Source organism: Camponotus vicinus, unplaced genomic scaffold (genome assembly GCF_025532165.1).
Source record: "Camponotus vicinus isolate PSW18456_S1 unplaced genomic scaffold, iyCamVici1.0 SCAF_9, whole genome shotgun sequence".
NCBI lineage: Eukaryota > Metazoa > Arthropoda > Insecta > Hymenoptera > Formicidae > Camponotus > Camponotus vicinus.
The window spans coordinates 16,149,271-16,167,800 of record NW_028141981.1 but is presented as its reverse complement, the minus strand read 5'-3'; the positions used below and the strand labels follow the sequence as shown (position 1 = coordinate 16,167,800).

Below are 18,530 nucleotides of genomic sequence, written 5' to 3'. Positions count from 1 at the left end.
GCCGAGTCTCAATTCTGAACGCACTAATACGCGCAAATTGCTTCTCTGCGAATTTTTTCGCTCATACTGCAAAACACGCTTCGATCCCGGGGTGATGAGTCAGCGTCAACGGAAAACGCCGCTTTCCTCTCGTTTCGGAAAACAAGTCGAGAGCTTAATTGTATTACCCCTGCGTAATAGACGGGATGCTTTGTTTCATTGAAAATAGCAAACTCAGAAAATTCTGAAAATCACGACCTTTTCCGCTTCCGCAGAACAGAGAGAGTTTGAAACGGCTGTGTGGATAATGAAACGTTAGACTATAACTGGATTACTCTTTTATTAGACAGTTTATTAGCCTCGTAAATGTCGTTTATTACGTACTAAGGATTTATTTTCCCAATCAAACTGGCGCATAAAACTAGGACGGAAGTACCATCTGACCTGGTGTGTAAAATAAAGAGACAGGACAAGCAAGAATGTTTTTGTATCGAGATATGAAATCTTTCACGAGATTTCCGTGTTATTACTCTCGCAATACTTATCGTATGCAATTAAAAAAAATTACGGAAAGAAAATGTGATTATCTTTTTAGTTGACGTAAATAAAAACTGACATCCAATGCTTTTATCTTTAATGCGTTTCTGTGTTCTTGTTAATTTACAGCGTGTTGAAGACATGATTCGAAAATGAATTAGCGCTCTTCTCTTCAAATATTCTGATTGCAAAATAGATAGTCGATATTATATAAAGCGATAACAATAGCTAACTGTAATACATATTGACATGTGATGTAAATACTACATAAAAAATATTACATAACGTAATCGTTCTCGTTTCGAATATTTTTTTATAGATATTTTAATCTGAACTGATATTAATAGTTATAAGACGTTAAAGAAAAACACAAATGAATTAAATCGTTTGAAAAAATTAAGAAACAATGTCAAAAGTTAATAAATTTTGAGATTTATAAGTTTCTGCAAAGCGCTTTTAGCTTTTCAAAATTAATAATTAATTTGAGTTAAATTAAAGATTTGCTCTGTAGAACACAATTTAATCTTCAAATCGTATAAATACATATATATTATTTTATATCGAACTAACTTTTTTATAGTGACTGTACAGAAAAATTCATGAAAATAAAAATTTTAATTCTACAAGTCAAATCTTTACTTTACCTTACAAATTAATTACTATTTTTATATTTTAAAGATTAAAAGTGCTTTGCGCTTCATGAATCTTGAAATGTATTAGATTTACTAACTTTTGATATAATTGATATTTGCAATCGATATTACTAACTTTTGATATGATTGATATTCCATCCAATTCTCTTTTAAGTGATTATGCAATACTAAAATCACGAAATTAATATTGCCTATAAAGAAAAGAAAATATTAATCATTTTGCGATAAACCATATGCCATCGGGAGAATTTATACGTGTGTGTTGGACATTCTTAATCTTCTTTTTTACACCTCTAATTACGCAACGTTTACAATTTACGACGTGGTGCACAAACACGAAATTACAATTCAAACGACGAAAAGCGTCCAGATGAGTCACTCTCACGGACGATCAGACTCCACGTTCGTTCGCGCAATAATCGCCATTCTCGGAATAAAAAAGGTTATATCCAGGCGCAATTCTTTGCGCCGTTCTATTGCAGCAGGAAAATCGTCCATTTCCGCGTACACTTTCATCCCGGAGCGATAGTACCTCATATAAAAGGAAGAGGGGTGGTCGGTCGAACGATAGAAGGTTGGCGCGAGAGTCAGAGAAAAAGGGAGAACGCTATAAGCAATGTTCCTGAAAAACGAATTGTTGTGTCGTATTCATTCATATGTGTCGTATACATATGTTTAGTAAACTATCGGGGTGAATTGTCGGCGATTTTGACATTTCGACGCCTGGTTTCAACAGCCTTAACTAACATCGAACATCTCGTTGACGAAAATGATGGTTTTGAAATGAATGAATGAATTCGCAAATATTACAGTAGATATTATTATAGCTGAAAAATGTGATTTATTCATCGAATTGAATTCACGTAAAATAAATGTAGCATGAAGAGATATCAAAGGAAAGATCAGAGATATACATGTTCCACATTCTCATTTGTGCGGACTTGTAATTAGGCTAATTGTTATATTTATGTTGTTTCTTTGATCTCGTATTTCTCTTTTATCCTATCCTATTTCCATAATGGATTTTCAAAAGCGATATATATTTTCATTCACATTTTAACGAAAAGTCTAAGGACCAAACAAATCGTCTCGTGATTGCAGTTTCTACATGTAGTATCAGCGAAAATTGCATTAAAAAAATCTCGGTATATCTTTGAAATTACTTCGAGATACTTAACTATTATTTTAACAACAAAATGCGAATATCCCGGTTAAATGAACAATAAAGTGCGCATGATTTATAGTACTAAAATACGAATACGCTCAAAGCTTGTGTAATCATGTCGAAAGCCACATAGTTACCAGAGATATTGGGTAGTTGTTGATCTATCTCTCGTGTACGTTATGTTTGTCGTTTCTAGCTAAAGGCTGCCGCAGGCGAAATACATGCCGTAATATCACGCGGAAGGCATCCCGGGAAACGGTATCGATTCTTTGCGCCAAACGCGCATTCTGCAAAAAAATTCAGGATTTCAGGACAAATTTTGCACGCGCCATGCGTGATCGCGCGATAAATTGCGAGCTCGGTTCTTTCGACTGAACATTCACTTCTTTCGTTACTCTAACGTCACAATATACAATTGAAAATATTTATTTTACCAGAATTAAATGCAGAAGAATAAGAAATATAGAATATAAACGAGATTCAAAAGCAATAGAATATATATATGTATATATGTGTATAACGTAATAAATACGTATAAATATATTTATATAAAAATTAGATATAATATATTAATACCTAGAGAAAATATATTTATATTAAATATATAAATATATTTTCTTGGTATTAATATACTATATCTATTTTTTTTATTTCTACAATATCCGCTTTCTTTCACATTCAGCTTTTCTATGATGTTGAAACAATCTCATTCTTTATTGAAAACTCTTTTTATTCCTTAATCTTTATTATGTCTCTCTCTTAATCCCTATTAATAAAGTATTCTCTTTAAAATATCAAATTTTTTAAGCAGATGTTTATTTTCTTTTTTATTTCAGTACTTTAATACAGCAATGTTTTCCATTTTCAAAATTTTCAAGAAAACAGATATTATGTAAAATTTTATCGCACGTTCAGTGCATCGTAAAAGATAAATAGAAGTGAACAGAGCATCAAATGTTACTGCTCAAAAATACATTTGCGCTATGTATACACAGCAAGATAATATAACGAAATAAAATAATCGTCAACTGACGGGTGTTCTTGGCTCTTTCTATAATTCTCGTCGACCCTGCTGTCGCTCAAATGAAATTATCTTTCTCCGCCTCCACAAGAATCTTAGACTCGTCCAGTTTGGCGGAACCAAAGGGAGAGCCGAGAGCACAACACAAAAAGGAAAAGATCCAAAGAAAAATATTCCGCGGTACAAATGAGGTTTTTCTTTCCACATAGAAATGCACTTGCATTTCTCTTTTTGCATATTTTTTTCTTCCTTTTGTTCTCTTTCTTTCTCTTTTATTCCGCGCGTATTGACGTCACTACATCAAAAAATAAGAATAAAACGCGATACGTTTGAATCAAATGGTTAGCTTTTTATCTTGTATAGGAGACATCTCATTATCCTCTCTCATTCTTTCTTTCTTTATCTTTCTTCCTTTTGTATCTTTACATAAGTCTATATAAGAATAAAGGATCATAATAAGCAACTAACTTCGTTTCTGGACATATTTTCCGCACAAAGCTTCCTATACGTACAAAAATGCCACACGACTATTAAATTCCCTGAAAATTTGTTCAAGATTTTTTGATAGTGTTCAAGATTCCAAAGAGATAATATAACTTAATTATTTATTTATTATTTGAAAAACATACTGAATACGCGTATTTTGCAATTTCTTCGCTGTCACTTTTTCTGTTGTGCGTATCTCGCTTTCCCTTTGAATTGCTTGACAAAACTTTATGACCGAGACGAAGCGCGTAATTTTTGCATTTGTCGCAAAATTCCCCTTTTAACATCGCAATTTATTTCCCTCGAGTGCAAAAAAGACCGTCTTTATGCGTGACGGCTGCGACACTGAGCCGGCTGTATTATTTTGTCAGAAAGAACAGCATGTCGACGCGGGAAGATAAATCACACCTTTAAGAAAAATTTCTATAATCTTAAAACTAAACTAACCAGGCGTATATATTCGAAATATTTTATCGCGTGCGTGTAATCAAAATACTGTATCTCATTATTTGTAGAAGAAATGTAACGAAAATAAATTTAAGTCGAAAGCAACGACGAGTGACGATTGTTATATTCAATTTCAAGCTGACAATTAATTGCATCGTTATTTAAAATTATCGAAATGTGTAGAAATTGCTTTTTATTTACGCAAAAATACGTCTGCAATTCTTAAGCGTTATTGTGGACACGGGTATATTCATAACTCTTAACGAGTATTGGTAACTACCGCACGATTGGATTATGAGATCCAGTTTGGCTTTTACTTGAGGTCAAAGTTGATATAAGTGTAGTCGTGAATCGCGAACCGCGTACACGAGCTCTCCCAATTATCGCTTAAACCTACGCTAAGTGTACGCGCGCGCCGGCCCTTTAGTAGATTATCTAGCAAATTTGTTTAATAAGTTTACTAATGGCCAGGATAGTCTCTCGTTAATGAAAAATAATTCGACGCGCCTTATATTTCGGAAGATTGAGGTCACTCGTAATGGCTCCGTCGATGACCTTAGATAAGAGACGGTGTCATTTATTATTGTCCCAAATCGAATTTATATCCTTATTATCCTTTTAATCGAAAATTCGCTGTTCGTTGTTAATGAGTACCGATATGAAACAGTTACATGATCGGTGTACCGAATTGGTTACGTCGGGCGAGCTAATTAAACTGTCCTTGATTAATTTGATTTCTGACTATTCCATTTATATTCCTATTAATTGACTCTCAGGATAAACTGACACGGATTTACATTTCTGTTCATCCCGCAGGGATAATTCCAACGCGATTGAACGATAAAGCATTACAACGGCGTGTTTAAACTTATCTGCGAACGATTTTACATTACGGGGTTCAAGATATATTACGAATGCTCGATTACGGTCGTTGCTCGATATAACTCATAGAGTAGTCAAAGAATCGCGTAATCGGGAGACAAAGAAGAGTTAACGACTACGGTCATTACTGCTACACCAATAATTACGCTAATAATTCAAACTTAATCGTATTAACCAGTAATTGCTTCCCCGAAGGCGTCCGTGTAATACCAGAGGCGAATATACATTGCCCGACGCCTGTTTCCGAAAAGTGGAAACTAATTAATATCAACATAGAGATATTAAACATTCGTGTTGTATGTTTGCGGAGAGCGTTCATTCGGCCGCGAATTTACCCGAAACAATTTACAGGGCTTCACGTTTGCTCTCGCCGCTCAAAGTCCCGGGTCAGATCAAGGGTCCGGTAAACGCTTTCGTCATCGTCTCGTGTCGTGTACTCCCGTCTCCTCTCGTGCCATCGAGGGAGGGATATGCATCATTATTTAACCGCAACATAATCCCGGTATCAACCACCGTAAGCGCGCGCGAAACTGAAAGAGGGGAGCGAGATACCCTCGGGCCGTATACAGGGGTATCATGTTATTAATCCGGCTCCTTTCACAGATAACGAGACAACCCCTTTAATTCGCGCGACCGGAGCGCTTTTTCCCCCCTTTCTCCCTGAACCCTAATCCCATCCCAACAAAAATACCGCGGGCCGGTCGTCGAGCCAAACAACACACGGGTTCATTCGTATGCTCTTTAGCTCTCTCTGGCTGCAAGCGGAGCCGCTTAATCGCGTTAAAAGGTTATGAATGGTCGTGGAAAATGTATGTCCTCCGTGCACACGTAGACACCGCCAATTAGCGCATTTAGCGTTTTTCGAGGGGAAACTACCCTCTATTCTTCCACACACTCCTCCGCCCTCGTCTGTTTATCCGTAGTTCCGTGCTTTCCCTCTCGTTTCCCCGTTCCTGATAGCATTGAGAATTGTACGTATTGCGGCTGTGCATTATACATAACGTTGTCGTATTTGCGCCGCATCCTACCTGCTTTTTGGAGCGAATAGTATAGCAGGAGAGACAAAACATTTATTCTACGTTGTGTTACAAAACACGATTGTCGTCGTGTAATTTATAAAATAAATGATACTCTACTTTAATTATAACTTGTAAATTAAGTACACAAGATGCGAACGATATGACGTAGTGCAATATACGTGTGAATAGATATAAAAATAAATTTTCCCTTGTTTTTTCTAGTCTACAAAAACATCTTAACTACTTTATTATATTGTACCTTGTGTACCTTCCCGGTAACAATTTGCTTGTTTTACCTTGCCAATTAGCTGTGTGTTCGCTCATTGAAGCGCCGTTGAATCAAGTGTGTGGTTCAATGAGCAGCCAACCGTGGTAGAAGCGTCCGGAGGTAAAACCACCGATACCTAGAACAAAGATCAAAAATCTCTTTTTACCGAAGATATTGCGAAAGATCGCTTATAAACTCCGCTCGATTAGGAAATTTCGCTTCATTATAAAGAAACAAATATATATATATCACAATCTTTATTCTATCTTTATATTAATACTTTTAATATTGTAGATAGTCTTATATAATTACACAAGTTCTTTCATTTGAAATTTGCACTGATATAACATTATTAAAATAAATACACATAATAGATATACTTTGTAATATGTACATCATCCTTTATCACGTATATCATCGTTTAAGGAAAAATATTATTTGCTATATTTATACTGCATATATATAACACTCTCCTTCACGATATGCTTTATAGCACGTCAATAGCGATTGCTTTATAAGTATAACGATCAACTTAATCTTAACATCTTACCGCACGTGTATATCGCGAGCATTAGCTCGTAATGGAACAACGTGGCTCGTAATATAAATATAAATAAAAGACAAGCATGTGAGGAAAAGAGAGTTTTATACGAATCGGACATAACGAAAGAGAGGACAACAAAGCCAGTCGACAAATTGCTCGACAGAATCATGAAAAAACTGCATCGTGGATTAAAAAGCGTTCACCTGGCCGCACCTGAAAGGACGGAATTAACGGTGCCATGCCAACACGCTAATATCAACATCTTCTCCACCCTTCTTCAGTGACCCAGTCGTCTCGGGGAAACGTTTGTTTTACGACACTAACGAGAATATACCATCTCGACCCGTCAAACCCGCCCGTGACGTGACAACGCCGAGGTTACAGCCGGGGTCGAGAGAGCGAGTGCGACAATCGATACTTCCATATATACTAGGCAAACCGGAGCGCCGAGCCTCTGACACCTGGGATACATTGTTTGAGATGCTGTTAGGCTCGTTCCGATCCAGTCAGCAAAGAATCGGGGACGCGGCACCGCGTAGATCGATATTTAACCCTCCCATAGGGATGCACAAGTGGAGGAGGGAAAGAGAATCAACAGAGTGAGAGAATGGCAATGCGAAACAGCAGGCGCACCTAAGCGATGGATTTTTCACAGCTTGAGAAAATCGCGCGAGCGATTTGATAATCGCGATTTTACACCGGATGCGAAGACAACAACGTTGATTTCGAATCTAAAAATTTTATGAATCTCGTTGAAAGCAATTCCAGTGAAAAATGATCATTTTTGTCTCGTGTAATATGAAATATTTTAATAAATTTAAATTGTATAATATTAAATGATAAATATTAACAAAACTATGTGAGATTCTTGCGTGATTTAGAACTTCAAGTATAGATTTTATTCGTTTACGTATAGAAAAACTGCTTTCATGACGCGACACATAAAAACGGTATTGTGTGTAAAATAATTATATTATTGATTATAAATGTCGTTAAATAAAATCGTTAAATAAAAGAAAAAAATTGTAATATGTATCAATTATTAATAATAATCGATTATTATTCCATCCTCAATTAAATTTTTTAAGCGTATAAATTTTTTAATTGTTCTCAATAAAATCATTGATTATTCAGTCAACTCGAAAAGCCAAAAATATCATAAAAAAATAAAAAATTTCAAAATTAAATATATAGCAAAATTAATCATTATTTGAAAAGATATTAATATAAAATCTTTATTCGTTTAAAATGGTAATCTCGAATTAAAATTTGCTTATAAATATATTCACTGTTAATGTATATTTAATAAAGTATCTATATATAAATCTATCATTAAAACTAGAATATATGTGTGTATGAATCAATAATATTGAAGCGCTTCTTAATTTTATATTTAAAACTATCTAATTAGAATGTTTAATTTAGAATTATAAAACAAGAGATACAGAGAGTTATTATCATAAAAAAGATTCTTTAATATGAACTGCAAAAAAATTAATGAAAAGAATTATAAAAGTTTCATTAGAAAAGTTTCAGAGAACATTAGTATTCTTGCAATTTCTAGATTAAACTGCAATATAAATATATATATATATATATAATTTCGCATTTCATATTTCGTTATAATTGCTCTTAATTTACATTTAATACACAATGGTAGCAAATATGATAAATTATCTTTAAAGTAGTAATTAATGTTGCTCCTTTATATATTTTTAATTGCAATATAAATATGCAATACTTAATGCATTTTGACTTTTCATTTATTACTTTATTATTTATTATTTAATTTAACTTTTTTTTTGAAAATTTTGAAATTTATATTTCACAAATTGTTTTGCCAATTAATGTTCTTTGATGTAACATAAAATTACTAATTTAATTTTTTTATTTATATCTCAAAAATACCAACCGATTATATTGCGCTGTAAATACGCTTCAAAATATTTAATCCGTTTATCCGTGTATGTTTTTCGTTTGCCTTTTTATAATTAAGCTTATATTTCGATTTTTGACCCATTTTCCAATTGTAACGAAAAATCTGGTAAAAGATATTTGAAATTCAATTTCACGATCATGGAGTAAATTTAATTATTCTTGAGTTTATCTAAGAGACAATTGTGTTAATTGTATTAATCGTAGTTGTTAAACTGCGATTTTGAATAATTGAAAAACATTCCATATGAAAATTTTTCGCTGATTCCACGTATCAAATATTTTAAAGTGATTATTAAATTGATTCAAGCTTTTCAGATTCTTAATTAAAAATTAGATACACAGATTATCATATAATCGAAACGTTATATCAAATAAATTATTGACGCGAAAATTTAGCTACGTTTGTAGATGTTGTATTTGTACTTTGATAGTACTAGATCTTTGAAATACATTTATCTTGAATAATAATATAATATCTAGAATAATTATCTTGAATAATAATTATTCTCTTTTTTATCCTTTTTTATCGATACATTTTTAAACAAAAATATGTGTTGAATATAGCTTACACATATTTGTTTTCTTTCTCGTAATTCCTTCCTCCTATAGTCTCTTATCGTAACGCAATATTCAAGACCCCTTTTCACACATGGTTTACTTCGCACCGTTTGCGGTCACCCAAGATCTCTCCTCTACAACACCAAATATTCAGCTTAGCCTCTAAAGGCTTTGACCATGAGTGAAAATATAACCCAAGGGAATTTTATTTCATTGTTGTGGGACAACCTGACGTCTGGTAATACTGTTGCCTCTGGTGTACAGAAGCTATAACCTGACCGCAAAACAGTCGGTTTATTCTCGTGTTTCCCTACATGTACAATTAAACAAAATTGTATACGGAACCCTATGAACCGCTAAACAATCAATAGATCATTGCCAATAATTTTCAAGAGCTGTAACTACTACATATATTTCATAAATATTTTCCATAAAGCATTGTATTTTTACAAAATATTCGTATATTTTGATGGTTTATCGGAAAGATGCTAAAAATATATCAATGATCTGACAATGATCGCAAGCTGCGTATCTCTTCGAGATGCAACAGTAAATGAAGAATCTTGCGAGTCTCTCTTATTCAGTCAAGAGAATTCATATGTGTGACCGGATACGAAGGGCATATCAATTGGTTCCGGTTAGTTTTCGCCTGGTATCGGGAGTCATCACGCTCGACTGCATCGTTCCGAGCTGGCTAAGCGTACTCTGCCATAGCTGACTCTCACAGGAAGTAACATAAGGGGAAGACCTTCGGTGCGAAGCCGAAACTGTTTGCAACAATATGGCTGCAGCTGGTTGTAGATTGTGAGGGATGTTAAAAGTGGCACGATTCAGAACTAAGAAACGTACGATGGCTTTTCAAAAATTAATGTTTATAATCTTTTGTGATTCTTGAAAAATGTAAGCAAGCAGATATTAACTTAATTTAAGAATATTTTTCATATACAAAGGAAACACACGCTGTATTTTTTGCAACAATTTTTTTTTTAAATTGATGAATGCTTTTAAACAGAAACATATTCGGTAGAAGCTTTTTGACAGTTATGGGCCTGAAATTTAAGTTTTACTAGTTTCCATGTAAATTCGCTCCTGGCAAGGAACAGCGATAGCGTTGCCGTAGGGATTTCAAGCACATTCCTGCGAGATGTGTATCCCTATTCCGTTTGGCAACAATAATTCGATATGGCGAACAACCGCGCTTCGAACAACTTGTCACTTAGCTCGCCGCCGTAGTTTATGCTCGGTAGCGTGTAGAGTCCTGTTACAGTCTGTTAAATTGGGCCACAGCTGGCAGAGAGACGAGCTATGAGACGAGTTACGAGAGACGAGACAGCTACCGCAGATTTTTGGTGGAATTTCTGAATAAAGGAAGCGCATGACCCCCAAAATACACTCGTCACGCTTTGTAAAACTCGAAAGCTTCATGAATGATAGAAGTCTTTCTACGTGCAACAGGATAACGTTATATTAATTATATATCTTTATAAAAATTTAAAGAATTTAATAAAATTTTGAATAAGTAATAAAATTTTCGACATACTTTAAAGTTTGATGAATTTTATGATGCCGTGATTTGCATTATTTGTCAGAAATGAAAAACGGGAAAATTATTTAATAAATATTAAACACAGACGCGCGCGTAAATTTCCATAAAATTGATCAGGAGAGAGAAAAACTTATTTTGTCGTCCAGTAAAATTTTGTAAAAATATTCTCCATTTTTATTTCATATCTAATATACATAATCTAGACCGCTTATTTTAATTGAAACCGAAATCTATCAATGTCTCTACGAGAGAGATGATCCACGTAGATCGCGATGCAAAGCAATTAAATTCACGTTAAGACGAATTAGCAAATTACCGTTGCGTAATACGTATAGGCTTTTGTGCAGCACAATCCTAAATGGAAATTTCTGTTATTCAGGAGGTAATCGATGCTTGATGCCATTCGCGCATGCCACGTTACACATTGACAGTTTCAACAGTTACACGCAAAATTCCTACGCATTTGTAGCTGTACGCATTAAATCGCACAACTCGTTCTTTGTACGCATCCGTACAAAAGCTCATACGATCATTCGCCGTTTAATAATAGATATCAGTATTTCATATCATTGATGACATTGGGGTGCGCTTGGCCAAGTTCCACATGTATTTCTGCAATTCACAGCGGATCGGCGAATTTTATGCGCGACCGCATTCGTAAAAAAATAGAAAATTACACTCAATAGGTAAAATATTGAACGAATACGAGGCATGTACCTCGCAATCAGCGACGAAAACTTTAGGATATCAAACGCGACATCCCGACAGAGAAGGCAGTAATTAATATATTCCCCGGATACGAAACGATGCAAAAGTCCATCATAGCTAGATGCGATAGTTGAGAGACCCCGATTAGAATAACTCCGCTTTGGAACTTCTATCCATAATTAGACCGTCCATAACTTTGCATTTATTACTTCATGGTAAACAGACTGATCGAGGTTCCGCAAATCTGTTTATAATATCGTACGTACAATAAAATTCCACGAGCAAATAAAATATCTTTACTTATGTTAATGTAAAATAATAACAAATATGAAATACTTATGTTCATGTCGCAAAACGAAAAATAATATTCATGTTATTTGATAAAATAATGAAGCATATAAATTTATACATATTTTAATCAATTTTTAAGTTGTTATAATTAATTTTCACGTTCTTCATTCTTTTTTTCATCTTTTCTCATCTTCTCATCAAAAAATTACATGATAAAATCAAATTATAATGATAAATTAGGAAGAGAACCTGCTACTTCTTCGGAAACTTACGGAAACGATCGCACGCGATAATCATGTCTTATTACATTTCGGATGTACCAGATGTTGTACAGCGAAGAATTAAAAACCGAACTAATTTGCAACGCGAGAATAGTCACGATGTACGCGAAATAAAGGGAATATTTTTATTCTAACTGATTTATTGCGGCGTTGGATTACAGTTTGATTATCTCCGGGTATACGATAATTGCAGCGATACCCATGCGCTCTTATTGCCATGCTAACGCAATCGCATAAATCACGATACGGGCTAATTATTCTCTTCGGCCGAAATTCATCTCCTTGTGAATTATACATATAAAGCGATTTCCCGTGTGTGTCATAAATTATTTCGCGGATGACATTTCCTGCTTGCGCCTTCCTATTTCCGATGATTCTTCCAGAATCAAATTTCCATCGAGAAAACATTAGAAAAGTAAAACGCACGTTTCCCTCGCATTTGCAATTAAAACCAGTGTTGGGTGAAAGACTGCTTTGCCCCCCGAACTAACGAAACCCAAACAAAAGAATCATTGATAATGAAACTGAGAGGAGGAAGATTTTCATTTCCGTGAATACAATTATTTCCGACCGAGCGCAAAATGTACGACACACCACAAACGTGCGATTATGATAAATTTATTGCGTCCGCAAAAGCTCTCATTTTGCCAAACGTTAAGCTGTAATAATCCGGACGCGATATCGCAAACAGCCGATCAAGCGACGCGTTGTAACCGCAAATTATTTTTCGCGGCGGAAACATTTCCCGATCGGCTGACATATTGGCGAGCACACGAGCGAGGAATGTCGTCCAACGAGCCGTCGACAAAAATCGAACGACTTTTGCCGCGCATTTCCTATATACGTATTCGCGATCCGAATTACGCCGCGGTCATTATGGTAATAACCGTTCGCGTATCTCACCGGCTATTAATTCCGGCCGCGGGTATAAGCCCCGTATTTATGGCCGCGAACGTTGCCAGTGCGGCGCCCTGCTCGTTCGTCCGTTGTATCGTTGCTGCTACTGTTGCTGCTGCATCGAGCTGCAACGCTTCGAGGACGGTCGCGCGTATTAAAAGCCGGAAAATTGAAAACGAAACAGTGTCGTACCGAGTTACCGTTCGATTGAACGCGGGGGTGGCAAACGTTCAGACGATCGGGGGAGAAGGGCGGTTGAAGCGAGGGGACATGCGTGGGTGCGGATTTTCTGCGTCCCTATCTCGTAAAGTTTCATCAGGCTTGTGCTCTTTTTTTCTGCTTTCTTGTTTTTTTTTTTGCACATCCGCCGTTAGTTCAATGGAAAACCGGGATGTTCGGTCGAGTCGCTGCGATCGATGATTGGTTCAGCACTGAAGGCTTTCATCGACGGCTTAACGCGCGAAGTCATCGTTAAAGATTATCGTAAACCATAACAGCGAAAGTTCTCCTTGCTTGGCACATGGTGTACTTCTCAAGACACCGTGAAACTGCCGAGAGTATTGAGTACCGAATCGCGGCAGCGGATTAATATTACATGGATTATCCATATACCTTCGAGGGAAGTTCAACTGCGGATAATCCGAGAAACGCACGAGAAGATTAATGTACCGTGTGGATCTTTTGTGATACGTACTGGTTAAAGCCATCATAAGAAGAAAACGATTCTCTCCATTGACGCAACAGGATTGTAATTTCGGTGCATCGATAAGAGTCGAACAAAACGCGAGTAGGAGCAAAAAGCGTTTTCAGTAGCGGGATCAAGGTAAGAACGATTTAAGAATGCGGACGTTGAACTCGCCGTACACGGAGAATCCGCGGGAAATTTCCGGGATCGGATCCTATACCCTCCACGAACGCAGAACACACACGTTCGATCGCGATGGAAAAACCTGTTCGGGAGCAATGGTGCAGCTGGGAACGTTTGAGGGAATAACGAGGAAAAAAGGGCGCCCCGTCTCTTTTCCTCCCTCGCGCGCGTTGCACCACTCTCCTCCTGCTTCCGTCTCCTTCCTCGCTCGCTGCTCCTCCATCGCGTATCACTGCTTCACGGTAGGATGGCTACCGAAAATACGAGACGAAGGGGGCAGCGAGCACAGACAGAGAGAATCTCCCTGTTAGTTCGCAATCGGCAGAATTTTTCGTTCCTCTCGTCGCGAACTAGTTGCTTTGCTTCGCGATAAAATCGATCGGCTATAAAAACTCGCACAATATGCGAATACCGGCTCTGTACCATTACCGTTTGAATAGTCTGCTTCGATAGCTCTCAATATGTGTTGAAGCTTCTATATACTTATGTATCTCTTATAATTGTAAAAGAGGACAAGAGAGATATCTTCAAATCGGAGTAACAATCATATATAAAAGAGATCAATAATTATTTAAAAAATGAAAGAAGATTATTTGATGAAAGAATATTGGAAGAAGATTTGTCTCTAATTAACATTTTGAAGACTGACGTCTAATTATGATTAATTTAATGTAGAATCTAAAAATAATCAAAGTCCTCAGCACACATCATTTCAACTTTGCGATAAAAATCGATAAACTCCTCAGGACGAATATATATTTCATTTCAAACATATGTTGCCAACTGCATTGAAAGCCTGCACCGCTGAAATGCTTTAAGAATCAAAGCTAATTAATGTAATAGCAAGGGATGACGAGGGAATCGACGACGATGGTCTCGATTCACAGTGAACTAGATATTAAAACCTCTTACTTATTTACGCCTCGAGTTATTCACTGCCACGAAACTCGCACAAAGTAGCGAGTATTGAACTACATATGTATGTATATATACATTCACACGCAAGACGGAGCGCGTGCACGCATCGCGCGGATCCTAAAGCATCCTATCTCTTGCGCGGTCCCTTTTCCGGAAAATCCGCGGCAAGCTTGCACGTGCCGCATAAAGAGAAGCGTCTTCATCCGACGAAAGCTTTTGCGAGGATGCGGCAGGTTTCTGTAAGAGGAGCAAGGGAAGGATGGCGAGAGAAAAAGAGGCGTGAAAAGGGAGGACGGATTTTGCCGCAAAGACGCGGTAAAGTCCCTTTCTCGCCCATTTTCCCAGCCTTCACAGCGACTCTTTCCTCTACTTTCCGCGTGTCTAGCTCGTTCCTTTCCTCGCGCAAACGGACTTCCTTTCCGCGTCGAGTAATATGCTTTTGCGATCATTAGCATCTTGTGTCCTAGAATGTTAACGATGGAGATTTCGATGTATGTGATTTATAATATTAGCAAGAATTTTGCCTCAAGTTAGGAAGGGGGAAAGTAACAAACAAGCTCGAACTTTAACGTCGATAAAAAAAAATATAACTTCTTTTTCTTTATCTCTCGCACGTTCTGTTGGACGACTGTACTGCCTTGGGTCTCCGCGCGCTCCTCGTTAATTTCTCGCTCGCTTAACAATCGCGCTCAAAGTCGCATAAACTTCTTTACCTCATTCTACTATATCTTTTCTCTCTCCTACGTTATTTCGCCCGGCCCTTCCTTCCCTTCCGGCGCGTACCCTTCTCGTTCTGCGGGGCCACATTTCAAGCCCTGCGCGCGCGCCAGCTTAATGATCATTATCCTCGTTACACAAATTAAAATTACACGGCAATTGGAAAGACTTGTTACGCAATTAAAATGTGCTCAACAACCCGTCGTACTTTGTCCCGTCGCGCGATCATTGTTTCTGCTACTTGCAACGTAATCGTTAAAGCCACACTGCTGAATAAATAGCATATCCCGAACGTAACTCTAATTATATAAACGAAAATGAATCAAAACGAGAGAAACTAGATAGATAGAACGAGAAACCGCTATAATATATTATAAAATATGTGCATAAATACATATTATATAGCATAAATTTGACATATATAGAAAAAGTATAATGCATATCCATACCAGTACATTATCAGATAGATGTTAATGTTACACTGCAAATTTATAATGCATTACAATTTATTTTTTAAATAATAGATTAAATTAATAATTGATTTTTGCGTGATTATGTGTGAGATAAATCAAATACCCAATCAATCACATATACTATTAATGTATTAAGTTTCGCATTATGACGTCTAAAATAGAGATATTTTTATTTATAACTTATTTTATATATATGTGAGTGTGTATATAAACTCTAGAGCTTACAGAACATACGAGCAGGATTCAGAGTTTTTTTTGTAAAAGTTAACGTGTTACTCATATTGATATACATGTCACGATAGAAAAACATATTGATTAATTCTCTTACATCAAATGAAGCTGACATTTTTTAAAATATTATATTTTATAATCCTTATTTACCGTTTTAAAATGACATATATGTATATCAAAAATACAGTTTCGAACAAAAATCAATACTATTGAAAGGCGAAATAACACAAAAATCAAATTCCTTTTTGATAGGATTGATTAATGGATTACTTAATTATGTACGAAATTATTTTCTGTTTCTCATAATGTCAAATATATTAAAATATATTTAAATATGCAATATATTATATCATATTTTCAACTTCGCTATGTGTATATTACACTGAAAAGAAGCTTTCTGCAAAGAATGCTTTAAAGTTGTATCATAATCATAAAATAGAGAGATTAGTTTTATTAAAAGCAAAACTGATACTTTTATTTTTTAGAAGATTCGTTTTATCAAAAGCAAGTAGTCGTCTCGGTGCAATGCGTTGATAAAGCTATTGCTGAAAAGAGGGATCAAAGAATTTATCATAATAAAAAGAAGAAAAAGGAAGCTGCAATATTATATATATATATATATATATATATATATATATATATATATATATATATCATGGACGTAGTTGACGCCCATAGGAGTAGCCCCAACAACTTTTCTCATTACAGCGATCGATGTCGACCCAATTAAAGCTAACTTTGCAACGTAATAAAAACCTAGCAAGAGATCAGAGCACCGGAGAAAAACAGTGGAATAGATCGGGAGTTTGATTTTGACGAGGATGCAGATATCGGCGATGTAAAAGCGAAAGAACACAAGGCGAACGAGAATCCGAAAAAGAATAGAGAAGGCGCGAGACGACCTCGATCGATCTATCGCAAGTCAAATATCACGTCGAAATACATTTTCGGATAAGTTTACATATGACATTTATTTCACGCTATTTATGTCAGATAGAAGAAATCCAATATCCCGGAAATACCAGCACGAGTAGTGTGGAAATATTCTCAGCATCAGCTACCGGATATTTCTTTTGACATTCTCGTATCAATCGAGAATGATTCGTGTCATTCTAAATGCTTGCAAACTTACCAGTTAATTATATGCAAATGTAGGAAAATTAACCTGCTAATCGACTAACTGTTTCCAAATTTCATTAATTCTTATACAAGCATTTTGCTCTTTGATCAAAATAAGTTTGATGTATAAATTTAGTTTTTAAATTCTCCTTTAATTTTTTAATAATTATATATAATAAACACGAAACATAAAAATATATAATGATAAATGTTATTTTGACTATATATTTTTCAATTAAAATAATAATTATAAAATATCACATATGCATAAAATGATATTTATCAAAGAGAAAGAAGCAGGAAATCTCTCTCTTTTCATACGTGGTAGAATAGTGCAAATTTTACGTCACATATACATAATCTTTGCATATACTAGATATCGCAAAAAATCATAGCATTTTCTTGCATGATCGTTGCGGGATAATAGGAGAGAGAAGTCAAAGATAGTTCTTGCCTAGCTTCTGGAGTCCCAAGGGTAGTCCACCACGCCTCTCTCATATCTTCTTCCTTTCTAACAAACCTAACAAGAAGATAGTAGAATGGTTCGACCGAAACCATCTCCGTTATCCCAAAATCTTTCGCCCTTTACTGGTTTCAGGCACACTTCCTACACGTTAGTCTTCAACATTTTCGCGTTATAGCAGTAAACCAGACACATACGGGGTAATCCTTGCTAGATGAACGTTTTCCGAAATAGTCTAACCACGATAAAAAAAATAGAACAAAATTCTTTTTCAAATATCAAGCTCTCTTTTACGTTTTTATTTTATCATAAAAAAATTCGTAAATGTCATACTTGTTATAAACATCCACCAAATTGCAACTCGAGCAATCCAGCCGTTTTCTATAGTTTCTAGTTTTCTATATCTTTCGTTTTGATCGCGGTCTTTCGCGAAATCTCTCCTTTCTACAAATACTAGAGCGAGCGACGGATCGATAACATATGCCATCGCTATAGAGGGAAATCAGGCCTCGTTTATTCAG

At 35.7% G+C, this 18,530-nt stretch overlaps 1 protein-coding gene across 4 annotated transcripts in view; it reads right to left on the bottom strand.

Moving 5' to 3' along the window:
* Window positions 1-18,530, bottom strand: part of LOC145977542 (neural cell adhesion molecule 1) — a 249,793-nt gene that overhangs the window by 212,024 nt on the left and 19,239 nt on the right. For 3 of the 4 annotated variants that reach the window (XM_083109636.1, XM_083109639.1, XM_083109640.1), the window contains exon 3: window positions 6,486-6,593. Coding sequence is in view for 1 of the 4 variants with exons in the window: in XM_083109640.1 (XP_082965766.1) it covers window positions 6,486-6,513 (28 nt within the window). In the remaining 3 variants the exon portion in view is untranslated. Of the gene's footprint in view, window positions 1-2,471; window positions 2,622-6,485; window positions 6,594-18,530 lie in introns of all 4 variants that reach the window. The other variant, XM_083109638.1, reaches the window with a different exon arrangement.